Here is a 25,361-nt window from a genome sequence, read left to right on the forward strand (position 1 = left end):
CAGAGTCTTCACTACATATATTATAAGTAGAGACATTTAAGGATTTGATTTATATTTGACTATATGTATTTGTGAATTCCTTTTTTAATATTTTGTCATTAATGGTTTTGGTGTTTTTATGGGATTTGTTGAAAAATCTAGATACCAGCCGTACTTAAGTACATACTGTATTTAACAGATTGATATGAACCTAGTATTTATCACCATCTTCTCTACTACAAAAAGCAGAAACCAGTGTAAAATCAGCCATTTATTAGACATTTTATACTAGGTCTTATTCTGCTTTCATGTCTCTAAAGTATATGTCAGCGTCTGAAGCTGCACAGTATAGCAGGATGTGGCTCTGCACCTTTTTTCACATATATTCCTTGGCTGCTGTTGTTGCTGGATATCGAGTAGGACTCTTTCTCAAGATTTTTATCTGTCCTGAGCTATCGAATGAGGCTTTATCGTGATGTCTTCTTGTTGTTCCTCTTTTACTTTCACTTATTCTCCACTTTCAACTCAATGTAAGTGGTCACTGTCTGGCCTAATTATTTTTCAATAATTTCCTCATACTGATTGAGCGTCTGAATTTAAATGGGTTTCTGTGCCAGGAAGCAGTGGCCATATGTGGGTAAAGGCTGTTGGCATGGAAACCAGGTCTCCTTTCCTCCCACTGTGGATGCTGTAACATGTCTGTAACTTCATCCAAACAGTGCTATCTCTCAAAGAAGTGATGCAGAATCACTAACATGGTTTAGCTGGGTTGATAGAATACTGAATTTTCATCAGTTTGACATATATATATATACATAGGCTGCACATGACTTGGTAGTTCACTTGACTGATGGTACAGCATAGAATCCAGCTGTGAGGAGACATGACACTTACTTATTATGTGATGTCGCTTCATGCTGGCACAGTAGCATTAGTATGTAGGAGCAGCATTGTCTGACATATGTCGGATTGCTTCATAAGGCCATGCTGCTGTTCATATGGTGAGACAGAGCTCTGATGTGCCCTCAACAAGACAAATTCAGTTGGGGAAAGCACGTCCTGTGCTATTTTCTATTACATGAGTTTTTGAACATTATTTTTGTGTCAATGAACAGTATGCGGTCAGATCTGAGTTGAGCACTAGCCTTACGCACATTTAGTTGTCTTCATTGTAATCATTGTAATCAGAATCCCATCTAGAACTCATTGCAGTGCAGTGGTGAGAACCTAATCTTTGAGGTGGTTTTTATTAATTGGTAGCCTGGAGAGGCATGTTGACAGGAAATAAGAAGCTGTTGTTTCACCACAGCACAATGCTAATTAAAGTGTTGACTAGAAGACAGAATATCTGCTAAACTACCCTGCTGGGTAATACACTAACTCCGTGAATATTCCCCTTTCTCCTAAACTCGGGCTATTGAACATGACACCCTGGAGAACTGTGGTGAGACTCTCAAACATCCCTAAAAAAACAAAACAACACAGATTGCTTGCTTGTACCCAACTATTTAAAAACTTTATGAGGCTCCTGTCCTGTTGACATTCTGTGAATGATTCCACAGTCAGAAGTCATTTAATTGAAGAGAAAATTTGATTTTCAGTTCAGTGAATTGCAAATTGAGATGCTGACCGATTTCCCAATAAACGGAACACAGAAGCAGTGGATTGTTCTGCAGTTGGAAACAAATTATAGACATTTATATAAGTCATAGTATCTGAGTACAGAACAATGAATGTATGTTACCCACCTTTGACAGGGTGAAGGTCAGATTTAACTTTACAGTAACAGCATGTGCAGAAGCAGACAAAGAGACCAAAGAATACCGTCACAGTGACAGATATAATTATGAGACCCACCTGCTTGGAGAGTTCATTTCTTTAGTTCTAGGTGAGCCTAAGAGCTCCACTGGCTTTCTATCATTATTGGCTTAATGACAAACCTATTATGTCCTCAGCGACCTGTGGAGCCAGAGGGTGGTGTGTCAGAGAGCTCCAACTGTGACCACAGACCTAGAGTTAGTCAAACAGGACTCTGCTGCACCAACACCTGCTGTGACATTGACATATTGACAACATGCCACATGATGAGTCTGACTGAACGTAATTAATTGTGCAGTCCAAGCTGGCTAAACTTGTTCTACCCCTCTTTCAGCTGCTAAACAGAGGTAAAGGAAAACAAAATGGGTAAAATGTGATACTCCATGTATCAGAAGTGCATATGCCTCAGCACTACTGTTGATGTTAAAGTTTAGCACGAACATATCCAACAGTGATACTGCAGCAGGCTTCTTTTCCATTTCAATGAGACTACTGTGTTGGCTCCACAGGGGTCCCGCTGCAGGTGGATCTTTTTTTTTTTCTTCACTGTAGTGCAGCACAAAAGTTGTGACTGTACTTTTTTGAGCAGCACAATGTAACTTCCTCCAGCAGCTCATAATGATGGCCAATGCAATGCATACAAGTACACACACCAGAGAAAATATCTACCATTGTTGATGAATCCTTCAAATGAAACAGAATGCATTGTTTATCTACGCCCTCTACAACAACACATTGGGGTATTTTATGATCTGCTGCTGCTATCGGCAAGATGATATCATTTGCTTGAGCTACTGGTTTGGGTTGAAGTAAGTACTTTGTTAAGGTTTGGGAGACATCGTGGTTTGGGTAAAGGTTAGGGGAGCTTCCTCATCATATAACAGTAGCAGTAGTGTGGTCATGCTTAAAATCCCCAGCTGACTGTATGTAAACTTTACTTAATCACACCTATTGCTCCTTTCTTGTAGAGCACAGGACATTGACTACAGTTTGCCACAGGCTTCTGTCCTGGGCTTTCCTTTCCAGCTGCTTCCACATCATCCCACTCTGCTTGATGTCAGTTTCGAGGTCCACTCACCAGGTGTTCTTGGGCCAATCTCTTTTTTGTGCCTTTTGAGCTTCATCTAAGGGCCCGCCTGGTCATGCTGGCAGTGTGTTTCAGGATGGTGTGGCTGATCCCTCCCCATCTTGTTCATTTGATCTCCTCTTCCTCAGGTTGTTGGCTTGTTTTCTGCCAGAGATCATTGTTGCTGATGGTATCTAGCCAGTGGATGCCCAAGATCCACCTCAGGCAGCTGCTGATAAATGGTTGTCCCTTCTTCATTGTGGTCTTAGTTGCCCTCCATGTCTCTGATCCATAGAGTACTATAGATTTATTGTTGGAGCTGAAGAGAGCTCCCAGTGTTCTTTAGTCTGTAGGAAATGGGGAAAAAAATGGAAGAACTTTACAGAGTTGTGCAGTTTGGCCTCAAAGGAGCCCAAGGACATACACCACGGCATGGTGTCTTGGCTTTTGACAAGTGGGCTATCATTTCCTTAAATTGTATGAAGCAACACATCCAACTTTACATCAAAGTATCCCATTCTATTGTTTTCTTGTCATGCTACTGTTGGTATGAAAGCCCCCTAAGTTCCAAATTAAGTATTAAGACCTGGAGAAGGAATCAGACACGCTTGATAGATAAACCCCAACCCTACCCCTAAACACTATTATAAAATAAATAACACTTGATGCGATACACCACTGGACATATACTGTGCCTGCAGTATAGCCACAGGAGCATCGAGATAAACGTGTAAACTTGTAAAATGCTGTCACAAAGCAAATGAAAGTGCCTCTGCTTCAAGAGGGGCTTGCCAGTCAGTCTCCATAGCAAACAAACAACTGTTTAGTATGTCTGAGCATAGCTGCATGCTCCAAGTAATATTAACAATATGCACAAAGGGCTTAGACAATACAAACTCTCCTTTCTTTCTCCATCATGTGGAGGTCAATAGAACTCATCCGTCTGAATTGTCCTTGAACCAAGTCGGCTTCTAAATTTATTTTTTATTTTTTTCACATAAAGGAGAGATTTCATGTGTGGCACTACTCAAATCATCTCTTATCTGTAGAAAGTTTGGGTGGAGAGCACATACAGATCACTGACTGTCTTAGCCAAAGTCAGTCACGGCAAAAGAGCTGTCCTGACTGAGTGATTTAGAGAGGGAACCTGCTTAATAGGCTTGAAATATAATTTAGATGGGATATTTGGTGTTGGGCTCTGCCACCTCACTGACACCATCAAGAATCCAGTACTAGTAATGTTTCAAAGGTAATGTATGCAGACAGCTGGAGGCACCCTGCCTCACTCATTCTGTATGTGACACACTTTTTACAAATATATATTGCGTGCTGTGCTTTTGGCCTTTGGCCATTTCTATACCAAGTCTTCACTTAGAAATGAATGGCTCTGCCACCCAGTAACAGTCAGCACCAGTGACTTTCAGCTTCTCTTTTCACTGGATTTTGTGGCATGCCTTTGGTATTATCACCATGGAAAATACAAGTGTGTATCATCCCTGCAACCTTCCTTGGCTCCAGCTAAGTATTTGTGCTAAATTAGTTTGGTCTTATTACATGACACGCTTGTCAGGGTACAGTTAATTGCATTTTAAATGTGCATTATAGATGTTTACTGGACTTCAATAAATGAAGAACCTATCGGTCAAATCACCATGACGCTGAGCAACTAACAACAATTACTTCTGGGTAGACATCTGATTTCAAATGTAGAAATATGTGAACTTGTATATTTCTGTCATTTCAGCCATAACTGTAATGTTTAACGATAAAATTAGACAACTTGGTCCAACTTATTAAAAGTTTCTGCTGTGCTTATTTTATGGACTATGTTGCTTTGCAAGTGTCTTTGATAAACTACATGAAAGCTAAGCAACGTAACGCTGTGGTTGGGGGCCGCAGCAATACATATTTTATCCACCTAAAAAGACCCACAGAAAAACCCCAAAAACATCAGTATGCTTTATTTGGAATATTGTATGTGCTCTACCTAACACACTAAATCATTGCTTCAGTTCCTTATTAGAAAGGAGCTGTCTGATGGCAAGGTAAGGTATAAGGTGACTAAAAACTTAGAAGTTGAGGCAGCATTTGCTCTCTACTGTTTCATTTTATGTACACGATGCAGGGGGTTTCTACCCAGAAGTTATTGTAAACAAACACTGTGATTCAATCAATAGCTTCTGACTATGATCTACAGTATGGTCACACTGTCCACATGCTTTTGATGTCTTGGAGGATAGTAGCGACACATTAGGAAAATGTGGGTCGTCAAAAGCCACACCAAAGATGATTCTCAACTTCCGATACAGAAAGTGTTGTCATCATGTGTCATCATGCCCTTGTTTGGCATGACCAGCCAACTAGTGAGAAATCCTGGTTGAACTTGAAGGATGCTGACCCAGGGTAAGTTACCTCTGCCCAGCTCCTTTAGTGTGTGTTGGTATAGGTTGTTTACTGTCATCAGCATCTCAAAACAGTATTTTAACTTAAAAATAACTTTCCCTCCTTTTTATATTCGCTACAGTCACCCTACAGGTACCTTTTCTAAAGCTCACTCTCTGTGCTTCTCTACCATACAGCAGACATTGTTCAGCTGCTCCTCTTTACCTTGCACCTTTTCCACATGTCTGAATGTGGTCAGCCACCTCAGCTTTGATTCTTTCGTTGGAGCAGATTGTTTGCCCAGAGCAGCTTTACCTTATGCCTCAACCCAGCAGCACCACTCTTCTTAGAAATCTTTAGTGGTGCACATTTCTAACACAACAGCTTTGAGTGTGAAGCTTGAGTGAAGTACAACTTCTGCATTGTGTAGTATAAAGATGAAAGCCACGAGAGACCATACAGCCCCCTTGATTGTCTGTGAAAGTTATTGTCACTCACTTGACTGGTTTCTTTAGTAATTTCATGTTACTTCAATGATTTAAATAAGAGATTGGAAAATACATAATGATGGATTCTTTAAATGTATGACATCACATGTTGTTTAAAGTGTACTTGAATGATGGACACTGGAAAAGAAGAGCAGTAGTAGTGTTCGTTGATTAAACTTTGTGTATGGAAGGAGATGCTTCTCATTATGCCACTCCCTGTAGTAAGATACCCACTTGACTACTGGTCTTGGCTGCTGAATGCCTTTGTATTGAAATAGCTATTTTCAAAACCAGAACAAAAAATGAGTGTATGTAGTATGTCTCTTCAAAGAAACTAGATTATTTTCCTCATGCTTTTATTGTGTGGTTTTATTCCAAAAGAAATGAACTTCATTCAAATGGTAGCTAGACGTTTCTGAGAAGAGTGGAAGCGGTTTGTTTATAAATACTTTCTTATTCAGAAAAGACCATTTATTTCCTCTAAACCTCTTTGTTGTCCCAGTTAGCTGGAGCAAAGCAGAGTGGTTCGTTAACAAAGAAGCTGTGGACTCCTGTAGGGAGACGCAGTCCGTCCTTGACCTGTTCAGGATGAAGCGCTCTGAGAAGGGAACTGATCTACTTTAGACGGATTTCAGGAAAGACAGACAGGCAGAGACAGACACAGTGCCCTGGTGGCCCACTGCATCTTGGGAACTGTCAGAGGAGATAGAGAGAAAGCCTTCGAAAAGCTGCCGACCTGTGACCTGTATCTCTCTTACTGACAGTTAGGATTTGGTTTATGCATTCGCAGACACATCATCGTCACACGCGCACATGTCCACTCACTGACACATGCGTAAGAACGTACGTACACCCGTACGTGCACACACAACCTTTATTTGCACTTAGGTACAAGGATTTTTGAATGTTATTTTCTTCAGCGCTTTATCTTAATGTGTATTTAAATGGATTTATGGAAATGAATTACACTATTGTGGCATCGTTTATGCATTAGGAGAGGGGAAAAAAAATATTCGTCACATCAGCCAGATTCCAAAGCATCTCTCGCCAGCAGGCAAACAGCTAAATGTGCAATGAAAAAAAATCCATCTGTTTATCTTCCATATATGTAGTTTGGGCCTGCTCCAGCCCTGGTAATGGAAACGGATGCTGTGTGCATGTTGGTATCTGCGTGTTTGTATCTCTGTATTTATGCTAAACAAGAAAAGGGAAAAAAAAGCAGTACCGTTATTTGACTGTAGCCATGTCACTTTACTTTTATGATGATAAATGTTGTGCACAACAAATTCTGCATTATGTTGTACAGCAACACAAGATAGTGCCACTCCCTGAAACCAAAACACCAAAATAAAAATGATGCTGTATGTAAATACTAAAACCAGATAACGTTCACCATTCACAGTATCAAAAGAATGTTTTGAAGAGCTTTTTAAACTTAATTTAGTTGCTCCACTAAATTAATTACCATGTAAAGTCATCTGAGAGAAAATTAGAGTAATGATGAATGGGGAGTGATGTGGAGTTTTTGTTTCTTTGTTTTGCTCTAAGTGAAAATAAAGTCGTTCCATCACACCACCATGCAGTGACATTTTCAGATTTCATTTTACAACACAAAGTGTGAATTATTTCCTATTAGTGGACTGTTTTATCAGCTTGAGTAGTGTTTTTTCAGTGTTTCCCACAGAATTAGATTTTAATTGTGTGTGTGCAGGGGTCTGTTGTCATTGCACAGGTTAGACCCAGAGCTGGCGGAGAGAGCGCAGGCTGCTGTGGTTAGCCAATTCTGGTGGCTTAATTCTCAGTCATTGTGTTTGCAAAGCACCTCCTAAAGTAAGGCACTAAAGATATTGCGCTTGACTGGGTGAGAGCATGCACAGGGCTGTGCAGCGTGTATAGTGATACTGCGTTAGAGACTCCTCCTGGCTCTGATTGGCTGTTTTCGTTGGAGTCTTGAAAATGCCATTAGGAGCACTAGGAGGGGCCAGAGGAACCTGATATTTTTCACAGATTATCTATGTCATGTACAGATATCCGGTTTTAGTGACAGTCTCATCAAATATGACAATAGGTTATTGTTTTTATAAAACTTACCTACTGCAGCTTTAAGCTACAGCGCCCTGTAGTATGGGAGTGAGCCAGAGATGCTGAGGTGCAGACGAATTGGAAACCAGCAAGTCGATGCCTTCTTGGCCTATGGAGGTCAGAGTTTACTTCACCCACTCTAACAGATACAGTAGTGTAATCTGACGGACAGGCACCCTGGTGTAACATCCCCCGCTAACACAAACAGTATTGACACCCTGGCCGCCCTCTGTGTTGAAATACTGTACAGCTCGTGTGTTTGTATTGAGTGTTGACTCCCTGTATCTGTCTGTTCTTATCATGTCACATCTCGGGATGACTAAGACAGCACTGTGTTTCTATTTCCGTACACTTGCACACATTAGCATCAGCGCATTGTGTGCTCCTCTGTCTCTCTGTAGCGATTGCGAAGCATGTTTGGATGAGTAATGACATGTTTGATATTCCCAGAACACTCCCAGTTGTATAAAGAGCTCAGGTTTAACGTTGTATGTCAACGCATGACAGGCAGTATTAGAGCTGAATACCTACGTCTTTGTGACGAAAGGATGACACTGTATGTAATGTAGCTGACACAGCTGCTTGTTCCCTCGACTCTGTCTCATGTGCATCAAAGTAGAAACTTGAATTGTGTCCAATCACGGTTGGTTGCATCAGAGGGACCTGATGCTTCATATCATGGAAGAGATTTCATCTAAGAATGTTTACATTTCCTTTCCCACACTATGTGCACCATGCTAATTACAATATAGTGTCTCTGCCAGTGTACAGTATACCTCAGAGATAAAGGCTTCCAAACACTCTCATTCCCAGGGATGCAGATGTGTCACTCCAGTGCACAACAGGTACACCAGGTTTATGCATGGCTTGGCCTGCATGTTTGATCTGAGCCAGCACTTGCATCTGATGCACTAAACTGCACCTGATTAGAAAGCAGCAGGCTGCTGTAACCCTTGATCTTTCAGCATTCCACTGATTATGTATAAATAAATAACATGTCATTAGGTGTATTTGCTTGTTATTGTTACAATAAACATCACAGCAACTCTTGAGCAGGGGAAACATTGCTTTCAAAGTGGTTCTAAGTGCCTGTCTCTTTCCAAAGGGTCTCTCCATGTGTGATAAAGTGTCGCCTGATGGCCCCTTAACTGATTTAAAGGCCTTGCTCCAGTCAGGTCAGGCACTCTTAGACCACCCATCTGCTGCTCTCCCTCCACTATTCCTCCAGTCCTCCAAAAATCATCTCATCAGCGCAGTGCACTGTGGTTGCAGTCTTAAGTGAGTAACAGAGACCACTCATGTCCTTTTATTCCCTTTTGCTCTCCAAGGGACTATTAAACCCAAGACCAATTTCTCCTCCTCTCACTGATCACTTAGTTCGGGGGGGGAGAGAGAGCCGGCCAGACTTTCCAGCAGATTCCTCCCATTTTTTCCCCCCCTTTTCCCTTTTAGATAACTCTCCATGGCTTTACTTTACAGTTTTTACCTTCAAAAGAAACAAAGAAAAAACAGAGAAGTGTAGATCCAAGAGGGGGAATGTGCTCAAAGCATCACATGCATCAGAGACTCGCACGATCCTTTGGGTCTTAAATGGAAACAAAGAAGAGCTGTTTTTGGCTCTCTGTCAAGAAGACATCTCACTAACAGTAACGCGAGTCAGAACTGAGGGGGGAAAAAAAATCATGAATCAGAAAAAAAATGGTGAAAGATTAGTTGTGGAAGAGGATTTTCTCATTTTGTGGCCAACTCTCTGCAGTCCTCTGGTTAAATCAGATGAGATCTGTAACTGCGCTGAAATTAGTTTAGGTTGTGGTCTCAGGTGTTTGCTTTTGTGCAGGCAGGAGGAATTTAGTTGTGAATGTTTTCCCTAAAGCTGTATGCATGGCTTTTGTTGCTGCTCATACTTCACTTAGCCAATTTGTTATGGACAATTATTGGAGCAAAGGGCAACATGCTGAAGGCTTATTGGTGTTCTAGTACAGCTGATGTTATAGGAATTGATCAGAATCAGAACGATGTATCAGATCACAAGGGATTGTCTTTATTTTATTTTGAGTGATATGATTCAGTGATGAGTCGTTTAGCAATAGTTTGATTATTGAATGCTTCTGTCAACTCAGGCTGCAGGCTTTGTGGTGAACTATCTGTGCACTTTGCAGTTTCACCACTTGGGGGCACACATGAACAAGCAACTAATGATAAACCTGATAAAGGTATCACCTCACTGCTGATGTCATTAACTTTAGTTGCTGCATACCAACACAATGTTTCCACTAATACAGTGTGCAAACAGAAAAAACAATCAAAGTGTGGCGTTGTGGCCACATTACATTTCTATCTTCCTGAATATTGAGCTTTGTTATTTAAGATCTCATTTTGTGTTTCTGTAAAAGTTTGCTGTTGAGGACATAGTAAGTCAGGTTGTTGTCCTTGGCAAGCAGCCCTGATAGATTGCCTTATTAGATGTAATTATGCAGATTGCAGTGCTGATAATTATAAAAGTGTAAACACATTCAGCAGGAACATTCCTTTTCACCACTGCAAATGAGAACAGAGCAGTGGTTCCATGCTGCTGACTTTTTAGCACCAGGTGGCTGCGCCAAGTTATTGAGATTCTACAAGGTGAGAGCAGCACAGTTGCCTAATGTGTGCAGCATCTGTTTTGTACTTCAATTGCATTTTCCTACTATATGGGAACACAATACCAGATACAATGGAGAAATAAGAGGTATCCTCATCTGTCCTCGTGCCAGATGGCAGATTATATTCATCTCACCGGTTATGTTCATTTTATAACAATAAAGTGTCTGTTCTGCTCTTTTTTCCTCCCATATTCAAATTCAGATTACAGCAACCATGCTAAGAATGGAGCCCTCAATTCTAATGCATTTGTACTCAGTAAATGGATCAAGTGAAATGTTCATCATTAATGTTCATTTAATTGGTTCTTCCTTTCCTGAAGGCGTCTTTCATTGCCTTCATCTGAACCGTCAAGTGAAAAAGAAAATGGAGAAGGACACATTATCCTCTGTGTCACGCTAGCTAAGTTGGCTTTCTTTGGGCATGAAATGCTTGTGTACTCCCTGTAAACCGTAAAGATCAGCTCAGCAGTGCTTACAGTTTTTTTCCCCTCCAGCTTAGAACACTGCATTTTCGAAGGGGAGGATGTTGAATGGCCAGTGTGCAAACAGAAGCAGGCACACTGCAGCTGAGCCTTGTGCTCTCCAGTCCTGAACTCTGAACACTGAGCACACTTCCCAGCTGAACCGGATTGTGTTTATCAGCAGGGCTTTTATGTCCACATGTTCTCTACATTCCCGTAACCCGTGCTGCGCACTGAGTCTGCAATCAACATTCCCTCTCTTGTGAGAAATGGGCTTTTATTAGCAGGCGAGGCAGACTTGCCCAGATTCAGCACCCTCTCTGTGGACAGTGCTCAACTGCCAGCTCTAGCACTGTGCGTGCTTTGTTTACGTATGTGTGTGTGTGTGTGTGTGTGTGTGTGTGTGTTAATATGTTTGTGTGTATGTGTGTGTGCGAGAGGGAGAGTTGCCTATGTGAGCTGCAGCATCATCACTCTTGTAAAATCTTGCTAGCGACAGACTGCAGAGTCCAGTTAAGAACCTATAGAAAACAGTTTTCCTGGGCGATGGAGAGGCAAGGATTGAGCTGGACTGCTCGGCTTCAATTTTTTTATATCTGCAGGAATATTACCATACAACTTTCCCAAATTCACAGAGAGAGACAGAACAGGCAGAAAAAGGAGAAAAGAGAGTGATGGAGTGGAATAAGAGGAGGAATCTGGAGAGATGACATGATAAAAGTAGAAACTGAAACAAATCCAGCTTTCCTGCATTCTCATTTGCCTTCTTTCTTCCTGTTACCGCTCATAAATGTCCACACAGGAGAGTGGATTGAAAAAGACTAAACAGGGAGAGTAGGGGGAGGTTGTGAAAGGAATCAGGGCTGGGGGACATAGCTTCAATTCCTGCTATTCTGCCTAAATAGGCTCTTCCTCTGTAATGCACTCAGGCTCCAGTGATTCGCTATGTGAATGCTGCCCATTTGCATAGCCACTCTCCCTCCTGCTTCCTGGCTGGCTGTTGAGGCTCCCCCTCCCGCCGTCCTCCTCCTCCTCCTCCTCCTCTCTCCCCTCTTCCTCTTGCGCACATCTTCTGGAACGGCGCTGCCGATGCTGCCTGTGTGTGAGTGTGTTTTCCTGCCCAGGGCTGCTCTCTCAGGTACTGTCGTTGCTATCGCTTGGTCTCATTGAGAGCAGAGATCTCTAGATGGGGAACGGGTGCGCTACTTGGCACAACTTACAGGTGCAATCACGCCGTCTCCCGTGCGCTGCTGCAGCTGTCCGACAAATGCAAATGAGACTCGGATTTAACTATGGTCCCATTCCTCTGGACATCCTTTGAGACCACTGGAGGAGGAAAAGGAGGGAAACTCAGAATGTCTGTCTTGATTTTCTGAAGAAATTCACTTTGCACAGGTGCTATCAGTCTCTCCTGAAGTTGGCTCTCTTTTTTTTCCCTGCAGTTGCATTTTTTGGAATATTAACAGTTTTTGTTGGGAAAATGTTTCTAATTTTGTGAGGGCTCAACAGAAGGAGAAAGAGAGAAACAGAAAGAATAAGGGAACTCGGGGAATTGGAGCAAGCTGGGATTTCTCCATTGCTGTTTGAGGTTGCCCTAATTTCTTGAGTGAATGTTTTTGATTGTTTCTGTATGATGATTTATGATACCTCTTTACCTTCCTGGTTGCTGCTACGGATTTCCTAACTCAGTGGAGAACAGCAAGAGGCTTTTTCTTCTTCTTCTTTTTTTTTAATCACACCGACATTTTGTGTGGTGTCCCTTTTTGCTTTTTTTTTTTTTTCTTCTTCTTTCTCTGTGGATCTGTGCAAGTGTCTCTGGGCATAGTGAGATTTGGCAAGGTGAAAAGTATGGGGCTGTAAGGCTCACTGAAGTTCCACCTTGATCTGAAGCCTCATCTGGCCACTCAGGGAAGATGTTCGGAGGCTGGAGGACACAGTTTGCTCCCCCAAGGCCCGTAGCAGAGCCCTTAAACCGGAATTCAGCTTCACTCACCCACCTGGCCTTGTGGATCACTGCCCTGGCCCTGGGCTTTGTGGCAGGGTCAGAACCAGGTGCTGTAGAGAGTCTCCACCACATTCACCTCTCCCATGGAAACAAGCGTCACCATATTGTGCCTATTGCTATCCACAGATCACCTGCATCCCTAAGAGCAGGGCACAGTAAGTATTTCATTGTCTCACCGTCAGTACATCCTCTGCGTACAGTAACTTCTTGAGCAGTTGTTTTAGGTTTTATCAATGCCGTTGACTTTTAGCAATCTTCATTCACTCTCTGGTGTATCTCACTGCCGATTCAAGCCTAAATATCATTTGCTATTGTTGACTTTCTTTCTGTATTCAAGATTCCCCTTCTCAAGACAAATAGCGAGTCTAGCTCAGATCCATCCCCTTTTTTCTGTCTCAGCAAAGTGCCCTCTGTCTCCTTGTCTGAGATTAGCCATATCCCTATCTCCAGATGCTCCACTGTGTCCAGATTAGACAGGATTAGAACGTTGTGGCGCTCCATGTTGCCCCTGGGTGTTTGGAAGAGACAAAGATGTGTTGCCTCCAGCTCTGCAGGGCGTCGAGCCGCTCCTGGCCTCTGCCCAATGTGGAGTGTGGATGAGGCCTCTTTTACCCTGTGTGGCAAGAAGGTTCATGACACAGGCATTAAGAGTGAGGAAGGAGGAGAAACTAGGAAGAATCTCAACTAGGAGGAATTATATAACCTCACCCCAAGTATTCATGGTAGACTGCAGTATGCTCGCCTCAATACAGTATGTGTGAGAATGATTTTTGAAATACTGCAGTTTGTTTTTTTTTTCCTCCCACTTCTTTTGCCGTACTTGTTTCCACTTGGATTTTTCACAGCATGAATTTCACCTAGAGTTGTGGGTGATGCCATTTAAGATTGAGGCAGTATGACATGCAGAAGACTAAAATACTCCTTTTCTTTAGTCATCATACTGCCCAGGCATTTTTGAGTGACGTAATCACTACTGGTGTAACACTGACGTAATGCCGAGGTACCCTGGCTTCCAATGAGTAGACACAGCTTAATAATGTACAACAAATCTCCGCTGTGATGTTATGAATCCTCAAATATGAAAGTGCAGCATTAATTTGTGAGGGATAACATCACTGCAGAGCAGCACTGGCATTTCGAGGATGTGTTTATTGGACACAGGAGCAGCTCAAAAACCAAACTGGAGCCTGGATCACTGAGCAGTTAGAGCCCCCTGAACAAGGGAGTTGGTGCTCCACAGTGATGATGAGGGAGATGGGAGGTTTGCTGGCCCACTGAGACAACAAGAGAGGCAATTAGGCCACTCTGCCGTGACCTGTCTGGAGCGGACAACGCTCAGCTCGCCTCCTGCTCTCCCTCAGGACCCTGGGGTGCAGGTGGTGCTTTCAGGCACATTCCACGACTTAATATCACAGTTAGCCTTGCTTATGATGAGTTGCTTATGAGAGAGAGAGCTTGCGCGGGGGGAGGCAAAGAAAAGCTTTCTCAGTAACATGATTATATTTTTGGTTGATCAGCGCACGGAGGGTGCATAAATGCAAAATGGGAGACACGCTGTTCAACATGGTACCTGGCTCCAGGACAAAGCCTGCTGTTGTAAGAGCCCCAGTGCTGTTGTCTTAGCTGTGCTGCAATTGGTTTAATTTTCATGGGGCTTGTTCCTTACATGGGGTGTCTCTTCACTGCAGCAATTACACGTGCACAGCTCAATTTTTTCAGTCTCATTTGTGAATGCAAGAACCAAAGCCCCTTGGGTTTGATTCTGCAGTTTTTAACAGTTTCTTTTTTGCTTTGTATCTACAATTTATATGTATTAAACAACAGTAAGTGGCCTTATGTTCTCCTCAGTTGCGCTCGTTCTCACCGTGTCTCTGCCCCCACCCCTATGTGTCTCTCTGCCATAGTGTTTGGTGTCACCGTCAATGTTAAAATCTAATCCTATTTGCAATACTTACGTAACTGTACCTGCCTTTCACCATTATTGTCACAGTGCCTTTAACATTGTCTCAAGTGATTAGACCAAACAAAGCTAATAGAGTGCTGACAGTTAGTTCAATATGCAAATTGCCTCCATTTCATGAAAATTTAGCTAAATTTAGTATGTCCTGCTGCCCCAATGGTGGGCTATCCATCCATTTTTCTAGATATTCCCCAAGACGTGAGTGCAAAATCCCTGTAAGTGATTTAATAGGAAAACACACATTACTCTCAATATTCAGTGTATCAGCATACTGTAAGATAAACTGTGCTGCATTTCCGTTGTATTGAACTTGTATGTCTGTCATTGATTTATGTGGAAAGAAGAAGAAAATTACCATGGTCAGGATGTATGAAATTGAGTTGGAGTGTGATGCATTGTTTGTTTAGGGCTAGCAGTAATGAGGTTCAGACAGTATCAACTCTGAGGAGCAGACATATCATTCATCATGGATAGACTCCCAGAGGTGATAGTCCTCTTTCCCAGAGATGGATACCATACTCGATATGCTGGATAACTAGGTTATCATATTTTTTTCTGTACCTGCTGTTCTTAATCATTGAAAGTGGATAGATGATCCGATCAATAGGAAAAGTGTTTCAGGGCCATGATTCCTCAGTGGTTAATGGGGAAGGTAGACTTTCAGTGGATTTCTGTAGATTATCTGCTTCTGCCTTCTACTGGTTATTGCAGAAGATAGTGATCTGCAGTTCCCACTGTGTGAGGAAATATACAGTGCCTTCCACGTTCTTGTTTACTTGGCCTATGCTGTGCACATATATGTGTGCCATCATCTTAGAATCATAACCCATATGTTTACTATGGGGAAGTCAACCTCCAGATCCATGATGATTATGTGATGTACTCAACACGTCCCAAGAAAGACCCCCCAACACCTGCTCCATCAGGTGCTGCACAAACAGCTTTTGTATTTCCAAACTCTGTAGTTTGATCAAAGCTGGAGAAGCAATTTAAGTGATTATAATCAATTTTAAAGCTCCCCACCTTCAGAGTTAATGGTTGAATGGATTAGAGACAGTGATCGTCTGTGCTCGCCCTGCTGCAGAGAACAGATGAGTACAGGAAGAGAAAGACAGAGGGAAGAAATAAAGTAAGATAGAGAATGAAGAACAGCAGAGATGGAGAAGGTGAAGAAAGGAATAGAGCGAAAGAACAAGAGACAGAAGAGGGAGAAAGTAGATGGTCTCTGATGTTGCCTTGCTGCCGGTGTGTTGTGGGCTTGTATAATATAATTACTCCCATGTCTCTGAGCTGATGTCATTCTGCGATAGTGTGAAGATGACAGTATCGCTGCTTCTGTGAGGCAATGGAGATGATAGCTGCTCTGATAAGGATCTGAGTACATGTGCCTCTGCTCTAGAGGGAGCAGAGGCAGTTATTGACCCACGAATGAGAGAGTGAGCACTGCAGTCATTTCATTCTCCCTTCTCTCTGATGTTTGAGAACACAAACACCCCCTTTTTATTTGTGTGTGTGCTTTAGGTCTTTAGCCTACTTGCATCTTATGATGCTCACTCGCTCCCTTCCTCTTCTCTTGCTTCCATCCTACGCTCTGCACTTCATCTCCTGAGAACTCTGCCTAAACCCCCCCACCACCACCACCCCCAACCCCTGCAGCCCCCCGCTTGGCCTGCAGAGTCCATCCAAGCCCATCCAAGCAGACAGAGTGGGCAGCCTTTTGCGCCTGCAGTGGTCTGTGTGGTTTCGGTGGTGACCAGGCTATGGTTGGCATGAAGGGAAATGAGACCTGACTGTGCGTGCGGTGGGCAGCGAGGGGTCAGCTGAGTAATGTGTCTGGTTTCGGATTAGAGACTTGGGAGACAGAGAGGGAGCGAGAGAGAAAGAGCCCCCTCCTTTGACTCAACATGCATAGGTCTTGGATGAGTTTGAGTCAGGGAGCTCTTTACCCATAAGGCACGCGGTGAATCATCATCAACAGTGTCGTCTCCACTGCCATCTCCCTCTTTCTTGTTCATACCATCCGTCTGTCTGTTTACACCTCTGGCTTTCCTTTTTAAAAAGGTATTTTTTAAAATTACTTCAAATGATAAGTTGTCTGGTCAACGTTGGTTGCTCGTGTTACCTCTGTGTCACATCTACCAACTGTGATGGAGAAAATGTGTCATTCTGCACAGAAATGGAGGAAAACTATCATACAGCACACTGCAGCATTTTCCAGTGTGCAGTGTTGATTTCACACATACACAGCTGTTAACCCTGCAAAATACAATGGCATATTGTAATGGGATAATACGACAGTAACACCATCAGACTACACCAGATGCATCACAATCATCAGATTATCTGAGACAATAATGATGCTCATGAAGCAAATATGTTTTAACAGCAGGATACATCAAAACAAAAGTATGACAGATACAATAAATTAGGGTTGCAACTTACGATTATTTTCATTATCGATTAGCCTGCTGATCATTTTCAGAAATAATTGATTAATCATTTAGTTTATAAAATGTGAAAAATGCCCATCACAGTTTCCCAAAGCCCAAAGTGACATCTTCAATCTTTACTACCAACAGTACAAAACCCAAAGACTCTTCATTTGCAATCATAAATGTATAGAAGTAGTAAATTCTCAATTTTAAGAATCTTGTCCAAACCAATGTTTGACATTTTTGCTTGAAAAACGATGGAAACAAATGATGAACAAAAATTTTGGTGATTAATTTTCTTTCAGTCAATTAATTGATTAATCAAACAATCCTAGCAGCTCTAATAGTAATGTACTTAAAAAGAAAATGACATAATCATATCATATTTGTGCATTTGTGGCACACTGGAAAAAAAATAAAAATTATGAATGCATGTAAAGTAGGGTGGTATGGAGAGGAATAAGGGAGATCATATGTGGAGGAAAGCATTATAGAAAGAGTAGACTTAAGTGTTTGAACCACTGTTGGATTTTTTTATGCAAACATCAGGACAGGAGGGAGGAGCAATGCAGCTGTATTGCAGGTTAGCATGTTAAAGATGCTAATGAAAGAGCTTAAATAGTTCTCCACAGTCCATTCTGATTGACTCTATGAATGCCTCTCCATTTCCCAGGGGAACGGCACATGAAAGGGAAAAAAATAGATAAATTGAAATAAATAAGGTGGAGATCAAGAATGCAAAAGCCCACTTTTTAAAAAAAAATCAAATCTGAATTGAGTTCAGTCACCCCAGAGAAGCTTCATTCTCTGTCATCATAATGAGGCAGCAGCTATCTCTGTGCCAGTCAAGCCTGTATACACACACACACACACACACACACACACACACACACACACACACACACACACTCATGCACAATCACTGACAAATGCACACAAGCTCACTGCACACACAAAGAGCAACACTCTCCCAAATCATCTCTCATCTCTTTGATCACTTTGAATCATTGTAACAAGGGTGTGAATGTGGGTAGTGGAAGCGATATGCATATCTGCACATGGGGAAAGTTTCATTCATATAGTGTAACATATAATTGGTTAGTTAGAATTTGAAATGGGTCATAGAGGAAAATATTCACTTGGAAGGTATAAAAATATAATTGTACGGACACACAGTAGTTCCAAGTGTACAGTGATAACTCCCCTAGTGATGGACTAATTGGTTCTGGGAAAGGTCATGGAGGAAAAAACTTTACAGCCTTTACAGCCTGATAACCCCAACCACAGGGGAGGCCAGAGAGGATGGGTTTCTGTGGCAGGCTGCTTGCAGAAGACGAAAATGTATGATTGCCATTGATCATTGGATCGATAATGAGCCTCTACTTAAATTTCACACATCTGTTTTGGGAGGGAAAAAAAACACCCTCTATCCTCGAGCTGTTCTGCGTGGGTGGTTTGATTGACAGAGCTCTAATTATTCTTAGCTTACAAATCATTACCTAACAACTTTAATATCATGTATGTTGGATTAATGATGGAAATAAAAGGTTTAAAAACTGAATGGCTGCCCTGTTACAATAGGAGGCCTCAATAAGAAGCAACCATGTCATAACTATTCTTTTTTTGCAATTTACAATTGCTCACCTGCAGCAGAGTGGCAACAGAAAGAAAGCTGCCCCCTAATCCACTCTAATAGGATTGTGTGGGATTTCACCTTCCTCATTGCTCCTTCCATCTCTTAGTGCCTCGGGCCTGCTGGCATGGGCTGATAAAAACACGCCTGCCTAACACCTAAGTGCAAGCTAATATTAGCATATATTTTGCGACACAGTGTAGAAATACAATGCATACCCACGCACATTTCTTTCTTTTTTTTCGTCTTTTATATATTTATTTGTTGGTAGATACATGGCATCGGTGTGAGATAAAGGACGGCACAGCTCTCTTATGGTGCTCCTACATTGCCTGTTGATAAGGAGGAGGCAGACCTGTATATAAATGGCAAAGGCAGTAGTTGTGCTGCACAACAAAACTCCCTCTCATACACCTCGGTACATCCGCACATGCAGTGTTTCTTTCCACCAATTTTCTCCATATTCATTTTGCTGTATTATTTCTATACGATATGCGGCCAATTAAACAATATCTCCCCACTTAGTGGAGGCTTACTTACAAAGTGAGGCTACTCGGCAATAGGCAAAGCAGATGTTTAATCCTGCAATTAAGGCCAAGGCGCACTAGTTGTCTCCTGGGTACGGCTTACAAAAGGAGTAAACAGAAAAAACGAAGCGGTGTCATGCAGGGACGACATGAAAATTAGATGCATTAGTATAAGGAATAGGCTCGTTTAATAAAATAATATAAACATACAGAACATGTTTTTATCAACGTCACAACAGTGTATGTTTTTGATTTCTAGACACTACTTAAAGATTTGCCCATTTTTGTAAAATAAAGACCATACATACTGCACAGAGCAATGTATGTACCAAACTGAGTTTGTTGAACATTGTCTGCTAGTGTTCAAAGTGTTGTTTGTGCTCCATTTTTAAGCTACCCACTGCACATGTACATCGCCTTGAGCTAAGGAGCGATTTGTTAAAGAAGAGAGACAGTGGAGAGGGCTTTACCTGTGCTATTCCCTTAAACTTAGAGGTAGAGATGCGGATGTCTTAAATCATTACGAAAGCCCTCCTGCGGCAGAAGCATTTTGTAATTATGCAGGTCTAGTATAGACTGCTATATCATTTACTTTTATGAATAGTGCTAATATAAGAATGTGCGCAGTGAAGCATAGCATCTGATCCTAAAGCAGCTTCTTTGTGAGAGCAGTATTTGTGCTGATGCAGGTTGGGCTGCATATGGTGACGGGTAGCCAGAGTTGTCTCTAGTCTCAGATCAGAGCTCTGGCCCCGGACTCTGTTTTCTGCCTCACTTCCACTGTGTAATTATCCCACACACTTGTCTTTTTCAGTAATTAGAACTGCAGTCATACTCCACATCTGTTGGCTCCCTAATAGAGAAGACAACAGCTTCTAGAGACCTTTTGGAGGCATTGATGTTTGGTACATGCTAGGGCACAGACACACTGCAGCTAAATAATGCACTGATGCCTGATGGCACGCAATCAGTCAAAGAGGCTTTTAACTGCAAATGAAAAAGCAGAGAATCGACTGAAGCTTGATTTTATTTAAGTCTTACTTTGATATGTGTGTTCGTTGGCACGCAAATTAAACACTGGATGCAGAAAAATCTAATCAACAAATTGCTGGCAAACAAAATGGCTGACCTGAATCGAGAGAAAGGGAGCATTGAGTCTGAGGAGCAAATGAGGCAAGTGATGATGAGAGAGTAAATTAGAAGCTGTCGATACTGTGAGACACCTCTATCAGAGCCAAGGCTGTTGGCTGGGGAGGCAGATATGCAGCTGGTCAGGGTAACAAAGGGCCCGTTTGGTGTATTGCTCCATTAAGACACTGGGTCTTGTCAGCTCTGCCTGGATGGGCCATTCTGCTCCACAAGGCAGGGGCTCATGTATCACTTAGGGCTTAGGGGAAGTGAGCATGGCAGAGGAGGGGGCAAAAGGGTGTGAGTGACACTGGTCGACTGAGCATTCATGGCATTATGTTACCCAGGGGGCAGAACTTTACCTCAACCATGAATTGATGGTCTCCTGCGATGAAGAGCGAGGGTGGTTGGTATGGCTACCCGGGGGCCTCGTCATGATGAGGTGAAGGCTTATCTCTTCAGAGCAGTGTGAGGATAAAATATAGCAAAGTACTGCAACAGTGTGATTTAGGGGCAGATTTCTTGATTCACAATTTCAGTCGAACTGCAGATTGTATCGAGTTAGAGCTGCTCGGGTTCAGAATCTATCTAAATACAATACTAACATGCTGTATGTACTATATGTCAAAATAAGTATTGGTCACTGCAAGCATTTGCTTCCCTAGCCTGACTTCACTTTGTAATGTAAGGATAAATTACTGTACTGTACAGTACTCATTCTATGCAAAAGTTCAGCTGAATCTAATATGAGGTTTCAAGGAGTCTGAATTAGCCAAATTAGGCTAAAGTCTTTTTAATAAGGAATTCCCTTTTTTTGTTTCACCCGAGAGTAGCTGTGTTTCTGTCCACCTTTTATAAGGCCCATTTTTAATTTGCGTATAAAAAAACTTGGAATCTAGTAATTTTTTTACACTTTGTAGGATAAGGGGAGGTGAAAAAGTTAGTGTATTAATAAAAGGTAAATGGGACTAAGTGCAATGGAAACAAATTCAGCAAAGAAATGACATACAGTCATGATGACAAACAGATTACATAGGTTAGCGCAAGCTCTCTTCATTGTATGCCGTACGTATTCACACAGAATTCCCCCAAAAGCACATAGCTGTAATATTAGTTGTTAAAAAGTCTTGATTGTGTCTCCGTTGTCCAGTGTGCTCTCTTTCATTTTATATCAATTGTTTTTCTTCATCGCACCCTCTTCCTCTGCAGCAGCATCTGACTCTCCACTGCTTATCTCAATGAACCAATTCCCCATGTTAGCGTAACAGTGGTGGATAGAAAAGCACATTAATTGGCATTTTCTTTTGCACGCTGTCTGAAAATTTGGTTAAAATCTCTGCTACATTTGGGTAATTCCAACTAGTGTTTTCTCGCTCTGCTGCGGCAAAGACACCTCCCGTTAGTGGCATTAACTCTTGTTTCAGGTGTTGCACCAAATCCTGTCACCCATCAAATTCTGTGACCTGATTTAAAATTTCAGTTATATTGCAACCTCAGTTGTTTTTTATCACTTCTTATCACATACTGTATTTTGACAGGTGTTGCCAAAAATGTTTAAAGAACGTTCCAGATTTTGATTGCTGTGGTTTTACTGTGCCAGAATCTGTGTTATCTGGTGAGGTGTTAATGCCCTACAGAGAAACTAGTACACTACAGCTATCAAAGGGACAATCTTCCAGAATCTCTGCATCTATGTCCAGGTATGATAGGGTCACAACCTTATGTCCCGATATGAACATTGTGAGGCCTGTCAAAATAAAGTGCGTGATAAAGTATTATGAAAACATGTTCAGTGGAAATATAGCAGGTCACAGAATTTGGTGAAACATTAGTTTTTAAGCTATTCAGGTTATCAATATATATCATAACACTCAAATGGCATAGTACCTGAATACTATTAAAAGGAACTAATCACCAGGCTGATAGGCAATGTTTTACTGCCCCACCTGGCTAAAAGTTTCAACCCTGTTTGACCTCTGACCCCACCCAGCATCACTGATGGATGTGGCCAGAAGTATGCTATGTTGCATCTGTAAGCATTGCTTTGGGTTTTTTCCCCAAGAGTATTCTACCTAGTCCCACCCTACTGTGCTGTGATTGGCTAGTACCAACCATAACCTTGACTTCTTTGCCCTAACCATGTCTGTCCTTCTTTGTCGATGTGATGAGTACTAGCCAATCACAGCACTCAAGGGCAAGACCATAGAGTGTATAATAATAATGGACGAAGCCACCGTGACACCCACTGGTTTGTGGACTCGTGTTTAGAAGCCTCGAGGTTGGCATTTTGGCCATCGCCATGTTGGATTTTTGGAGCCAGGAGTGACTGTGGAGAAGCGAAGGGTGACTAAAAACCCTGCGACGCTATTCACAGACAGCCTGTCACTTTAAGTCCCAAGTACTTAACTATGCGTAACTTTAAGCCTTGAAACCAGGCTGTAAACGTGTTTGTTTCTGCTGTACAATTTGACATTTTGACATGAGAGTCTGTGGGGATTGACTCGCTTTTGTAGCCAGCCTCAAATGGCCATTCGAGGTACTGCAGTTTTTGGTACTTCTGCATCAGCTTCATTTTTCAGCCCTGGAGGTTGCTGCTTGGGTTGAATTAGGCAAAACACTCTTGGGAAAAAGACTGTCAACCGATAACCACACCCAACAGTGATGTCATGGAGTGATGAAGTACACCTGTTTGTCACTGCAACCAGGTGAAAAGTTCCACCACTGGAGGTCAGCAAAGACAAGAGCTTCAGTTGGTGTTGAGTTACTCTTAAAAAAATCAGAGCTTAACCTTTAAATACAGAGTTAAGGTTTTTAAAGTCTAAAACTTGTTTCTGCTATTGCTCCCTGAAGTATAAAAAACATGAAACTACTTTCCAATCAGCCCACTTTGTATTGCAAATCTTTATCTCTCTCTCTTTCCCTCCCTCTCCTCCTCGGTTCACCCCCTCCTTCCTCTTTGATGTGGTCATTTTGTACTGTACCAGCCTTGAGGCCTGACTTAAGTGCTCCTATGTTTTCTCTCTCTCTCTCTCTCTCTCTCTCTCTCTCTCTCTCTCTCTCTCTCTCTCTCTCTCTCTCTCTCTCTCTCTCTCTCCCTCCCAGTGTTTATTAGGTTTTGTTGCTCCTATAATTTTGGAGCGGGCATCTTATACCCTCTAATAAGGATGACCAATCATGGGGGCAAGCAGCAATGCCCCACTTTTAGTCTCCACTTAATTTAATTACATCAAATTAGCAAAGCAGAGAGAGAGAAGGGGGGGAGAGAGGATTAAGCTTTTGCAGCTTATGACGGCAGGTTGGACACTGTCAGCTGTCCTATGCAGAAATGCTGCTTTGGGATTGTCTTCATTAGAAGGAGCTTAAGGCTCATAGGTCACTGGATATTGTTAAAACAATACCGTGGAAATGGGCTAATTAGAATATTTGCCTAGTCTAGCCTTAAAGACCACGGGTAACTGCTGGAGGACTTTAAGTTCTACCATTTTTTATACGTAGCTTTGTGTTTCATGCATGCTCCTATCATTTGCATATGTTATAATCATAACTCATTACATGTGAGCGTTAAAATACATCAAAATACATGTAATGTACAAGGAAATGTGCATTTGCAATTTTTCAGTCCCAAAGAGCAGATATATCTGAGTACACTATCGGCTGGTGGTGAAGATTAAGTCTCTGGGCAATGAACTGTAAAAGTTTATATCGACTGCGCTGTATATGTGCCAATATGACCAGACTTATTAAGCCAACACAAAGTAAGCAGGAAGTCTAGGCTCTTGGTTGATTTAGCACCTCTGTCCACTCTGCTTTCTGCTGACTGCAAAGAGAATAGCTCAGCTCCAGCCTTCTGATAAAGACTGAAGGGAGGATTTATCACTTAAAAAGAAGAAAATAAAAAAGAGAAACGTGGAAGGAGGCAAAGCAGACTGTGGCAGAGTGTGCAGTATACAGTATTTTATGCCGTGGGTTAGTTTCATGACAGAACTGCAGCAGTTATAGACTAGCTGGTAAAATTGCTCAATTTCCACTCTGTGCTCACACAATAAATGTTTTGGCTGTGTACTAAAGCAAGATTCCAATGATGTATAAAACGGATGAGATGCTCGCACAATATGGCCATCCTGTGTTTTTATCTTGTCGAGGGAATCCTGGTCCCTCACGTATAATCTAAGCGGTCACATTAAAAGTTTGTTTTGCTGTCATTTCTGTAGTATGTCATACAGGATTGTTCCAGCTTCCACCTGTGATCAAACCTTTTCTCATGCCTGCTGGTTCTGTTCTAACTGCCTATCCCATTATAAGGGAGGCAGTTGTTTGTGCTGAGAGAGGATTAAGACAAGTCAACAATCCATAGCCTTTTTAGTCTCCCAAAGGGCTGCTCACACACCAGTGAAGATAGAGAATGGTTTTTTCCAGGAGCAAAGCTTGAGAGCGGGGTTTAAATTGTTGAAAGGACCTCGCTATACTGCAATGGAACAATGAACAGATACAGAAATAGAGATTGGATTGGGGGGGAGTTGGGGGTGGCCACAGGGATCTAGCTGTATCTATGCTACCTCGCTTTCCAGTTTTCACTGTCCAGCTGAATTTTCTTCATTTGTACCCACGGGACGGACAACCAGCGGCTGTGCTTTAACTGCCGACTCCAAACAACTGGAAGAACAATTGCTCTCAACTCATATTTTCAGAGCTGCTGTTGTTCTCTGTACTTAATTATTCCAACACACAGAGTCTGCCAGTCAAAGGTGACAGGCAATT

At 42.1% G+C, this 25,361-nt stretch overlaps 1 protein-coding gene across 39 annotated transcripts in view; it reads left to right on the forward strand.

The window, feature by feature from the left end:
* The window catches only part of LOC117248330 (neurexin-1a), a 286,729-nt gene that overhangs the window by 156,427 nt on the left and 104,941 nt on the right, over nucleotides 1-25,361 (forward strand). For 3 of the 39 annotated variants that reach the window (XM_033613314.2, XM_033613315.2, XM_033613316.2), the window contains exon 1: nucleotides 12,679-13,078. The exons of 35 other annotated variants lie outside the window; for them this stretch is intronic. In XM_033613314.2, the coding sequence (XP_033469205.1) occupies nucleotides 12,832-13,078 (247 nt within the window). In that variant the 5' untranslated portion in view covers nucleotides 12,679-12,831. Of the gene's footprint in view, nucleotides 1-12,671; nucleotides 13,079-25,361 lie in introns of those variants that run through there. One more of the 39 variants, XM_033613317.2, reaches the window with a different exon arrangement.

The sequence above is a fragment of the Epinephelus lanceolatus genome, chromosome 17, assembly GCF_041903045.1.
Source record: "Epinephelus lanceolatus isolate andai-2023 chromosome 17, ASM4190304v1, whole genome shotgun sequence".
NCBI classification, from domain to species: domain Eukaryota; kingdom Metazoa; phylum Chordata; class Actinopteri; order Perciformes; family Serranidae; genus Epinephelus; species Epinephelus lanceolatus.